Here is an 11,574-nt window from a genome sequence, read left to right as displayed (position 1 = left end):
TTTTTGAGTGTGACCCATGCAAATGTAACTGATTTGGATTGATGAACTCCACCAAGATTTCCTTCAAGTAACATCTCATTCAGAAGTTATGAGAAACTGATTTTTTCTATGAATTGGAAAGCTTGTTGAAGTAATATGCTACTGAACACTTTGTTTCAATGGACATTGGCAGGTATAAATTGCAGCCAAAAAAAAACCACTATCATAAGGAACAACTTTTCAGAGGTTTCATATTGGAATTGTGCTCGCTTTTATGGGTTGCTACATTTCGAAACGCTCCAAAAAATTGCCTGGATATGAAGATCCCACAGTTCTTGCTGCTGAAACACCATGTGAGTATGTGAGCATATACTTTTTTTGGTTTTTGGTAGAACTTGTGAGCATATTCATAATTCTATCTTGTTCCAAATTTTGCAAGTGTATGTATTATGCGCTCGTTTCCAAAGCTGAACTCTGCACCCCAATAATTTAATGCTGTTTCAATTGATTTCAGGGTTTAAGCATCTAAAAATTTTAGTTTTCTTCTACATGGAGGGTTACTTGTCTTAGTCAATATGCATGTTTAACATCTCTATTATACAAATAACATAAAGATAGGTTGATACTCATCATTTGATGGGTTTTGAAGGCCAACAATTGACATGACTAGATGATCCTTTTGATTAGTTTCTGGACGTTAACCAATAATTTTTTGTTACCTAGGATGTGATAGATTGTTTGGTTGGAGTCAGAAAAGTGGGGTTGGCTTAGGAAATTATGCAAGTGTATCCTTGAATAGCTGGTTCTAATCCTGATAACATGCCTGTTGTCTGAGGTAACCGTAGGCCCCGGATGAGGTTCACATCCTGAACTCATTATTCCTCTTCTATAATGTCCTTAATGTTTTCAGGAGATTGCACTCTAAAATAGTCTTGTAGTATTAAACTCTAGGGTGTAGTTTTTCATGTATTATGTTACTTATTTTGGCAATTTATATTTTCTCAATTGTGTGTGATCCATTAGCAATTTCAATTTTCTAATATTGACTTGGACATTTAAAACCCTTTTTTCCTCATTGACAGTTACTGTGAGTGAAGTTGAGGCATTATATGAGCTATTCAAGAAACTAAGTAGTTCAATAATCAACGATGAGCTTATCCACAAGGTAATTTCACTAAGTTCTGAATTTGAATTTATTATCATCCAAAACAGGTCTGTTTTGGTGACTTGGTAGGTTTTTGGCATGTACATCATGCATTGATGATAGATTTGTTTTTCATCCTTTCATGCAGGAAGAATTCCAGCTTGCTCTCTTTAGAAACAGTAACAAACGGAACCTATTTGCAGACAGGGTGTGTACTGCCTGCCCATTTGCATTTATTCTCATGATTCTTTCATTTTATTTGTGTACATCAGCTGTCGTGGTGGAAGTTCCACTAGGTTTGGAGTTTTGGTTCAACTTGGGCGCCTGCTAATGGGGTGTTAATTTTTGGTGACTTGACTTGAATCAACATAAAATCCTGTCCCTAACCTTAACTTGGCAGTGATCCCTTCTAGGGACAGTAATGGGATTGGTTAAATGGATAATTGACCCTGACCTGCCCAGATATGTAATAAGCTCTGAGAGATAGAGAGCATGGGTGGGTTAAGATATGGCAACTAGATGGGTTTTGTTACTGTTGTTGTCTATACTCTAGACGCAACGGCTGTCATTCACAAGATGTCTCTTGTATAATGGCTGTTTTAACCTTCTTAAATAAACCAGGTGGTTGTCTTAATTATTTTGTAATAATAGATAGAGTTACAAGTCTTCAGTTTTTTGGGAACTATTGTTCCCTTTTCTCAACTCATGGAGTTTTATTAGACATCCTCCCCTATGAATATACTTATTCAAAGAGCTATTTCTCTACTCATTTCATCTGGAGTTGGTCATAGATGGAGAATACAGGTGATGCAGGCAGCAAATCAATATTTCATATTTTCATAATCCCCTATGGTAGGTGTATGCTTAGAAGTTGATCTACATAGATTTTCTGGATTTTTGAAACATCATTGATTATGTTAATACTTAATGTGTTCCATTGTTGCACTGTTATCAAAATACTGGACGTGACAAAAACCATGAATTGGTTGTCCCATTTGTCCTGATGTGATGACTGCGATGCGATATCATGGGTATCCACTTGTATGCTTGCACTTATCATGGCATTCTCTTGCAGATATTTGATTTGTTTGATCTCAAGCGCAATGGAGTTATTGAGTTTGGAGAATTTGTTCGATCGTTAGGTGTTTTCCACCCAAATGCTCCTCAGGCAGACAAAATTTCTTGTAAGAAAGTACTTTGCTCTAAATATAAAAGCCAGCCCATAAGATATTTTTCAATGTTGCTGGATTTCACTGACAACATTTGTAGTTAACAACATTGCGGAAACTTTTGTGACAGTTGCATTTAGATTGTACGATCTAAGGCACACTGGCTACATTGAGCGTGAGGAGGTAAATATCATCGTTTTCATTCCCTTCTTTGTTAGTATCTGTTTCTGATGAAAGCATATTGGATTTGTTCCAATTTCAGCTGACCCCTCTCTGAATTTTGCTACCAATATTGTATTTCTGCTTGTATAGTTCTTCTTCTGAGTATTTTGTTGTTTTTATTCTTCTGTTTTTATGATGAGACAGCTTAAGGAGATGGTCTTAGCTCTTTTACATGAATCTGATCTTACTATTTCAGATGATTTTGTTGAAACAATTGTTGATAAGGTAAGGAGTGCTTTTGGTCAACTGCACTCTTATGTGCTTTTGTTCCTCTCTGTTCATTTCCCTTCTTTCTCTTGCAGACATTCAGCGATGCTGATTCAAAGGGTGATGGGAGGATTGATCCAGAAGAGTGGAAGGACTTTGTTGCACGGAATCCGGCTTTGTTAAAGAATATGACTCTGCCATACTTAAAGTGAGTCTCGAGTCCCATCATCTTTACTGGTTTGGAGCACATGCTAGATTGCAATGGTCGTATTTTCGAATAGTAAGCTGTTTTTCCTACACTGCATTGCCATATGCATGACCATCTTAGGTTCTAACATGCCCAAAAATCTTTCCATGTCATTTGTATTTTTTTCAGCCACAATGGTATAGCAGGCTGACCTCTGGATAGTTATGTGACCCTCTTGATAGGCTAATTGCCAAATTTGGTGGCCTATCTCAACTGACCACCATGTTTGGGCTTTTCCCCTTAATTTTTGAATTGGTTCCTGCTTGATTCATGTTGGGCTCACTTTCTAGACCTCTCAAAATTTATTTTAAACCTCTATATAAATGCATGGAATATTAGATTGGTCTGAAATTTCGACCATCGATAAATGATAATGTATATAACATGTATACCAAATTGGGGCTCATCTGAACTGCTACGTGGCAATAATTAAGGGCATGAGTCATTCCATATTGTTTCAAAATGCATTTCTGTAGCATTGAGATTGGGCCCTAAAACTACTTTCTGATGAAAGTTTTGGGACCACCTAATTGTTACAACCCTAGTTGTCATATTTAGAGCTTTTGTTTCGAACAATTGAAGAAAATCGAAGGCAGCAACAAAAGAACTTGAAGCTCAGAAGCCCTGATCTGACACAGCTAGAACTGCCCTAATGTTGGTTATCCAAGAGGTGACCACCTAGTTGATACTCTTAATCAATGAATAGCGGTTTCAATTTTATTGAAGACGTGGGGCAATTTTCGCAGTTCATTCACTTATCCATACACACACTAATGGATTCTTCGTTTTTTTGGGTGCCATCTTCAGGGATATAACGCTAGCATTTCCCAGCTTCATAATGAACTCTGAAGCAGAAGATTCAGAAAGTCCGGCCTAAACACACGAGATAAATTCAAACACTTTGCATCTCTAACTTGGCTCCTGTGAGCATACAGTGGATGGGAGTAAGAGATGGTTTGGAGGAAACCTTAAGGTCAGCCCGCAAAGGAGAGTCATCCAACTGTGTGTTTCACCACCACCACCACCTCCTATGCAATGCTATCACCAGCTCTCTACGCGTCAGATTCTACTAGATGATGTGGGAATAAGTCAAAGGTCTTAAATGGTTTGACTTGGTTTTGTGTTCTTGTTCATATCAGCAGTTCCATTCTAGGATCTCAGAGAATGTTAGACATTAGAATGTTAGGGGTGAAGACAGGGTTTGATCCCATAGACTTCACATAGGCAGTTTTGGAGGTTAAGCAATGAGACAGTGTGGTAAAGAATGAGAACAAATTTTTAGGTTCTTCAATGTAATGGTACATAAATCAATGCATGACTTGGTTTTGTGTTCTTGTTCATATCAGCAGTTCCATTCTAGGATCTCAGAGAATGTTAGACATTAGAATGTTAGGGGTGAAGACAGGGTTTGATCCCATAGACTTCACATAGGCAGTTTTGGAGGTTAAGCAATGAGACAGTGTGGTAAAGAATGAGAACAAATTTTTAGGTTCTTCAATGTAATGGTACATAAATCAATGCATAGAAAGTTACAAAGAAAGAATGGCAAATTAGTAATTTAACACAAGCTCTTGAAACGGAGTGCAAACTTGCAATAAGTCAGAAATTGGTCGAGTTTAATGGGTAATTCAACAAGATAGATATAATGGGTATATGAATTAATGCAAAGGGTCATACTTGGAACAAAAACAAATAAAGGGACAACACCAGATTATCAGAATAGGAGAAGGCAAAATGGGAATATGGAGGATAACAGAACCATTTCTGAAGCTTCTTAATCAGGTCATCAGTTGATCTTGGGTACAACTACCATTTCCTCCAAGTTCATTGGATAACACATGCTTGTGTGCAAACCAGACCATACATTGTCTGCCAGGATGGCATTTACAGCATCGGTTGGATGAAACTGGTCCCACCATACGTGATTAGATGCATTGTTGCATGCCATATCTGGTGACATGCACATAATCCACCCTTTATACATTCCTAACCCACAGCAAGCATCAGTGATGACTTCAAAACCTGCATGAGATTGTAAGACAATGGCCATGAACAATGGATACTTTTGCTTGATATCTCTGACAACAAAATAATGAAAAGAGAGATACAACACTATCATACCATAATGTTCATGGTTTGCCAGTATATCCATTGAACCTTCAAATGCATCACAGAAGGTGATATTAGCATCAACAAGATCTTGATTGAGTTCCTTCACCATATATCTCATTGCAAAGTTGAACTCCATTATCAAATCATTGATCTCCTTAACACAATCTCCGTTTGTGCTATTGTACTGGTTCAAGTAGTGAGGAGCACAACCAAGTGGAGCCAGTCCCATCACTACCACCTTCCTGACATTAGAATTGTACAAGTTCTGCTTCAACAACCACCACTATCTTTAGAATAAAATGTTATACTTTTTCCACAGGTCAACAAGGTTAATCCCCATAACAGAACAGACATTTTGATACAAAAAGTACAGAGAAAGCTTGGAAATGCAGAAAAAACCTTCAATTCCTGCTTTATTGTTGATGTTAAGAACTGGTTGAAACTCCAGGGCAGATAGAGGGACTGCACTCCAGATATATTACGCAGATAATAATGTATGTAGTCATTGCTTCCAATTGACAGGTAAAAGACAGATTGAGAGATTATAGTATTTGCTGCCTCCTCGCCCAGATTTAATATGAGATGCTGGAAGGTATCTGTTGCTTGCTGAATCTGATGCATCAAGGAGATGTGTTGACCCTAATGCAATCAAGAACCAAGAATTTCAGTTTCTGAGTGGAGGTAGAACAAAGGAGAATGAAACCAATGAGACTAACCAATTCTGACCCGCTTGAGAAAATAATTCCAGCACCTGCAGAAGCGTAATTGACTCCATGGATCATATTCTCAACAGTCCCACGCTGACCCAGAAACGGAGGAACAAAGGGGAGGCCAAGACGCAATGCTAATCAAAATTAACAAGAAATAATTGTCAGAACTATTTGGATAAGAGGAAACCCAGAAAATCTAACTAGAGTAGAAACCAAGAAGATTGAAGACTACCAAGAAAATCGACGGGGATTCTTCCATTACAGAACCTCCCCGTGGGCATGTGCGTATCAAAATCTCTGCCATATGGCAAGAGATTTGCACGAGCAAAAGTTGCAAGATGATTGTTGGTGCCACAATCAACCGTTGAATCTCCGAGGACAAAAAGTGCCGGCGTCAGAGAAGTATTCGAGGTTGTCGTTACGTTGGGAGGTTGCAAGGGTTCATCAACTACAGAGAGTTGCAATGCTCTTATTTGCAGAAACATGGAGAAGAAGACGAGAGCGACTGCAAATAAAGATGGGAGCGACATTGTTTGAGTGCAGAGGGAATTTTTGGAAGGCGGGAATGACCAAAGAAAGTGAAGTTTTGATTCTCTATATTTAAAACTTGGGCCTCTGCAGTATTGAGTGGGTGGACTGGTCGGCCCAGTATACTTTAAATTTATGCTGGAGCTTTTCTTGGGCGTTCCGAGTTCCATCATACCATCTGAATTCTTCACCTAAACATTATTCGTTATTAAGGGAAATAACAGAAAAACTTTGTTAGCTAGGACATGTTTAAAAAACGAGAACCATTGCAGTCCAGGTAATTGTCAAGTTGGGATCTTCACACGTATGTTTACCTGATCATGTATATCATCATTTTAAAAAAGATATTTAAAAAAATAAAAGGGATAGATGTTGGCACATGAAGAATCTCTGTAAGGGATAAGTGTATAGCATACATGGTTAGTTATTATTTGATGTTTTTATCTTGTAGCTATGTAGTTATCCTCTCTGATCACGTATTGTGGTTATAGTGGATAATTGTAGAGGAGCTATAAAGGAGAGAGGTATGTTGGCACATAAAAAAATCTCTGTAAGGGATACGTGTATAGCATACATAGTTAGTTATTTGATGTTTTTATCTTGTAGTTATTTAGTTTTCCTCTATGATCACGTATTTATGTAAGGAATATGTGTATAGGTTATTATTTGATGTTTTTATCTTATAGTTATTTAGTTATCCTCTCTGATCACTTATCGTGGTAATAGTGAATTAATGTAGAGAAGTTATAAGGGAGAGACGTATGTTGGCACATGAAGAATCTCTATAAGTGATATGTGTATAGCATACATGGTTAGTTATTATTTGATGTTTTTATTTTGTAGTTATTTAGTTATCCTCTCTGATCACATATTCTGATTATAGTGGATTATTGTAGAAAAATTATAAGGGAAAGAGGTAGTGGGGTATATTCAGTTTTTATGTAGTAGAACTGTAGAATAAATATGAGAAGAAATGATAATGAAGCGATAAGAAAAAAACAAACAATGTTCGATTGTTGAGTAGAAGTGGACTATCTCCTAATCAAGTCAAAGATGCCATGGCTAAAGCCAACCCAAGTTGCTTATTGAAAAAGCTGTTGTTAAACATGGAAAGAGAGGGAGGCGATGGAGGGGAGACAGAGATCACTACCTCAATGGGTCTCAGATAAGCAGACTAAGAGCCCGTTTGGTATCGTTTCTGTTCCAGAAACTCCGTCTCGTGTCAAAAACATAAATTTCAGTTTCTATGTCAAAACGTTGCTTTTAAATGATTTAAGGCTGTTTGGTGAATCTGTTTCTAGAACAGTTTCAGAACAAAAAAACGACAGTTCTGCCGTTTGGTAATGCTTGTTTTAGAAACAGTTTTTTTTTTTTTTCTCTCTCTTTTCTTTTCTTTTAAGTCCATAATTACAGAAATAATATTAAAACACTATAAGCATATAAATCCTTTGGGACAATAAAATATTACATACCACCTAAAAAAAACATGGTTTCAAAAGAATGAATAAAATGCAGTATTAACAATGCCTTGTCCAAGTTAATTATTACATAATTCCCCAAATTTTCACTTTTTGTTCAAATCTAAAGACTTGAATACATGGAGGATGTTTTTCATCTTATTTGTCTGGTCCTCTAATCCTTTAAGTGTCCCTTCCAGATAGCCTTTCATGTACTTGTTTAAAGTGGACAGTGGTGTGGATGATGTTGATGTTGATGTTGAGCTTGAGCTTTCTGAACATAATGTATGTTGTATGGTAGAGATATTTGTTTCATCTTTCAACCATACAAACATACCACATCCATTGTTATCAGCCTATATCAAATAATAGATGTGATTAGGGTCGTTGAAATTTAACATCAAATTAAAAAAAATCTAAAATTATCTATAGGTATAGATCAATTGTAGAAATAAATTACCCCAGTTGAATTTGGGTAACATAGAAAATATTATTCCTTGTTTGGACCTTTCGTCGCAGTTTGTACGTTGTATTGACTTTTACCACATCTACATAGATGTAGTTGGTCCACCCACATGAAAAAATTACATGAATCTTGACACTTGAAAAATTCTCTTCTAATATTTTTATCCGACTTGGTTGTATATTTACCACAACTCTTCCCACAAATTTCACAATTTGCTCTTATGAATGGGAGTATAGAAGAAGTCATCTGTAATAGTAATTTAAATATCAAAGAAGTTAATATAGTATCCAAATATATGACATTCATAATAATGTATTAACTTGTACCATATACATAAATGTAACATAAAACAAGTACTACATCACTTGAAATATCAATTTAGGTTTTCAGTTTTGTCAAAATAGTTATTGGTTTTAGTTTTCAACTAGTTCTGGCATTCTTTGTTGTCTAGCAGTTGCACTTGTAATTCTTAGCCTAGTGGCATTCATCTCTTTTGGCCGATTTCGTTGACTTGATTGTGCTGTAGAATGATCAACGAAATTTTCATGTGGCGGATTCAAGTCATCTTCTATAACTTTTAAATCATCACTCATCCCCATGAATTCAGCATCAGCAATATATTTTTCTCGAATATAGTTGTGTAGCCCACAACATGCCAGTACGATTGATGTCTGAGCTTTCACTAGGAATTGGTGCATTAGCCTTAAAATTTAAAATTTGTTTTTCAATACCGCAAATGTATGTTCAATGACATTCCAAAGTGATGAATGTCTAGAACTGAACAACTCTTTTGCTGTTCTTGGGGATCTTCTACTCCCTTTGCAGTCCGGTAGATGGTATCTCTCACCCCTAAATGGTGTCAAAAATCTAGATTGACTAGCATACCCAGAGTCGACAACATAATACTTTCCTACAGACAAAAAATAATATATGTTATTACGTATACACTCAAATGAAAACTTAATATACTAGTATATAATACCTGGAGGTGGATGTGGGAAACTCAATCGAGGATCACTTCTTGTCTGTTCAAGTACTCGACAATCATTTGCATTACTTTCCCATCCTGCATACACATATGTGAATCGCATGTCAAATGAATATACACACATCACATTTTGAGTTGTGATCCCCTTTCGATTCCTATATCGAGTTTGATCCTCTCTTGAAACTACCCCATGGATGTGAGTACTATCTATGGCGTCAATACAGTGCTATGACATATAGTGATAATTAAATGGTCACTACATATAAGAATATAAATATTCATATATTTAATTACAAACATGTATCATATTAACATATTTACCTTGAAAAAATGGTAGTATTTCGGGTTTTGTGCAATCTCTATCAGTATCATATTGACGTCTGACAATCTGATCTTCTCCTTAGCCAGGTGTTGCATTGTAATCAAGACAACATTGAATGTTTGACTAACTGTTTCTCCTGAGTGGTTGAAATGGTTTTGGGTGTCCCTATTACTTGAACCCTTCCCAACAATCCATAAGAACATTCTAAGCTGTTCATCCACTCGGATGTTGGTCATGTCTTTCAACCACCCCCTATGTCTAACATAATTACATAGGTTGAGAAAGACATGACGTTTCATCCTAAACTCTTCATAGCATCTGCTGGCATGCCTATGCAATACCTCATGTATCATGACAGCACCTGAAAATACACTATCCCTATATGGTTCTCGAATATATACAGCCTCACTCAGCAATTCCATTCCCATGTGAATGATCGTATCTTCTTCTTCACTAGAAGTTTCACATAATGCATTTGACATAACTGTAATAAATTAACAACTACTTCTCAATTTGAAACAAATAACTGTAAAACATAACAATCTGACACATCGTCTCAACCCAAAACACATGTTCAACATTACACACATCAATAATAGAAAAAAAAAACAAAAGAAATAAAACACAAGTAGCCATCATCGAAAGTATTGTCCTGAATCCAAAATTATCAAAAATAGCATTCAAATACAACCTCAACTACTCCAAGGCATCTAAAAGCCAAGTTCTCTTAACAGGCTCTGCACAGACAAACAACTCCCTCCAACTAGGATCAGCACACATACGACTAGTGGCCTTCAAGTATGTCTTCTTTGACATATCCGGTATGGAGGATAATACCGCCTCATATGCACTCACACTAAAATCTCGAGGATTAGATACACCTTTCCCACCATGAACAGGAGATGTAACGGAAGTACTGGATGCTTTCTCAATTTTAATGAATAAATACTTCCCATACAAGTCATTGACTTGACTATCTCCCTTATTGGTGTTCTTTTTTCTTCATCCCGTGGGTGTTCTATCAAGATTTCGCTTTGTGGTGGTCGGAGTTGGAGCAAGAGTATCCTCATGGAAGGGGTCAGTCATACCTAAATGCATCGGGGTACTAGGGGATTCAAAGACTTGCTCAATATCAACATTATTAACAGATTCGATGTCATCCAAATCTTGAGTGCTGTCAACCCCTAAGTTATCTCTAGCATATGCATCCCCAAATACCATGCTCAAATCTGACCAGTTGTTTAATCCATACTTCTCGTATTTCAATCAACCTGGATTTACCTGCATAAGCAGTCATTGTATCACTCAGATGTACTACTCATTGCAATCTAATTTTGAAATAATTCAACTAGCTAGTGAGATCTATTGTATCTGTATTACCCTATCCCATACGGACTCATCATCAACTGTGACTGATTTTTTCATTGAGTTCCACCCAAATCTAGTTATGTCAAGTAGTCTCTTGAATTGTTGGTATTCGTGTTTCAACTTATTCATCTTGTTGCGAAATTGTTCTCTCCCAACTGTACGATTTAATGCTCGCTGAAATTGCTTTGTAATGTCCTCTCATCCAGTTTTGTCAAATGAATTACTGGATTTGTGACTATTTTTTACAGCTTCTTTCATTGTCTCAATGAAAATAGTGGTCTCAAGTTTTGACCACTTAACGGCAGAAATACTACTTCCAGACATAATAGCTAAACATTATAAGTTAGTGTAAAAAGTTAGTATACTGGGACAAAAAAAGACTAAACACTAAAAAAATAAATAACAAAGCTCATCTTCTGAATATGATACAAACATTTGTAAATAAAACTTACATGCATGAAGACTAACAATTTCTTATACTAAAGAAACAAAAAGTAATATAAGCAACATAAGACCAAACAAAGTAACAAAGAAACCCAAGTAACAATGTCTTATTACAATTATCAAATAAAAATCACCAAAGAAATCTGGAAATCAGATTTGGAATCATACCCAAGCAAAGTAACAAAGCTCCAATAAAATCAGATTTGGGGAG

The 11,574-nt window shown here is 36.4% G+C and overlaps 2 protein-coding genes across 12 annotated transcripts in view; one reads left to right on the top strand and one right to left on the bottom strand.

Annotated features, from left to right (window-relative positions):
* The window catches only part of LOC122082465 (calcineurin B-like protein 4), an 88,678-nt gene extending 84,419 nt beyond the window's left edge, over window positions 1-4,259 (top strand). For 7 of the 11 annotated variants that reach the window (XM_042650052.1, XM_042650047.1, XM_042650046.1 and 4 more), the window contains 8 exons: window positions 173-332; window positions 1,062-1,144; window positions 1,272-1,331; window positions 2,199-2,307; window positions 2,423-2,475; window positions 2,659-2,739; window positions 2,817-2,929; window positions 3,776-4,259. In XM_042650052.1, the coding sequence (XP_042505986.1) occupies window positions 254-332; window positions 1,062-1,144; window positions 1,272-1,331; window positions 2,199-2,307; window positions 2,423-2,475; window positions 2,659-2,739; window positions 2,817-2,929; window positions 3,776-3,845 (648 nt within the window). In that variant the 5' untranslated portion in view covers window positions 173-253 and the 3' untranslated portion in view covers window positions 3,846-4,259. Of the gene's footprint in view, window positions 1-172; window positions 337-1,061; window positions 1,145-1,271; window positions 1,332-2,198; window positions 2,308-2,422; window positions 2,476-2,658; window positions 2,740-2,816; window positions 2,934-3,775 lie in introns of those variants that run through there. The other 4 variants (XM_042650044.1, XM_042650054.1, XM_042650045.1 and 1 more) reach the window with 2 other exon arrangements.
* Window positions 4,260-4,539: 280 nt separating this feature from the next.
* On the bottom strand, window positions 4,540-6,347 carry LOC122082463 (GDSL esterase/lipase At5g08460-like). The gene is made up of 5 exons (XM_042650042.1): window positions 6,023-6,347; window positions 5,797-5,924; window positions 5,480-5,719; window positions 5,090-5,345; window positions 4,540-4,990 (listed from the first exon to the last, which is right to left on the bottom strand). Exons 1-5 carry the CDS (start codon window positions 6,318-6,320, stop codon window positions 4,755-4,757), a joined length of 1,158 nt encoding a protein of 385 aa, XP_042505976.1. The 5' UTR covers window positions 6,321-6,347; the 3' UTR covers window positions 4,540-4,754.
* Between the last annotated feature and the right edge of the window lie 5,227 nt (window positions 6,348-11,574).

The sequence above is a fragment of the Macadamia integrifolia genome, chromosome 6 (assembly GCF_013358625.1).
Source record: "Macadamia integrifolia cultivar HAES 741 chromosome 6, SCU_Mint_v3, whole genome shotgun sequence".
Classification (NCBI taxonomy): domain Eukaryota; kingdom Viridiplantae; phylum Streptophyta; class Magnoliopsida; order Proteales; family Proteaceae; genus Macadamia; species Macadamia integrifolia.
The sequence above is the reverse complement of the archived record's forward strand: the minus strand, read 5'-3'. Positions and strand labels throughout refer to the sequence as shown.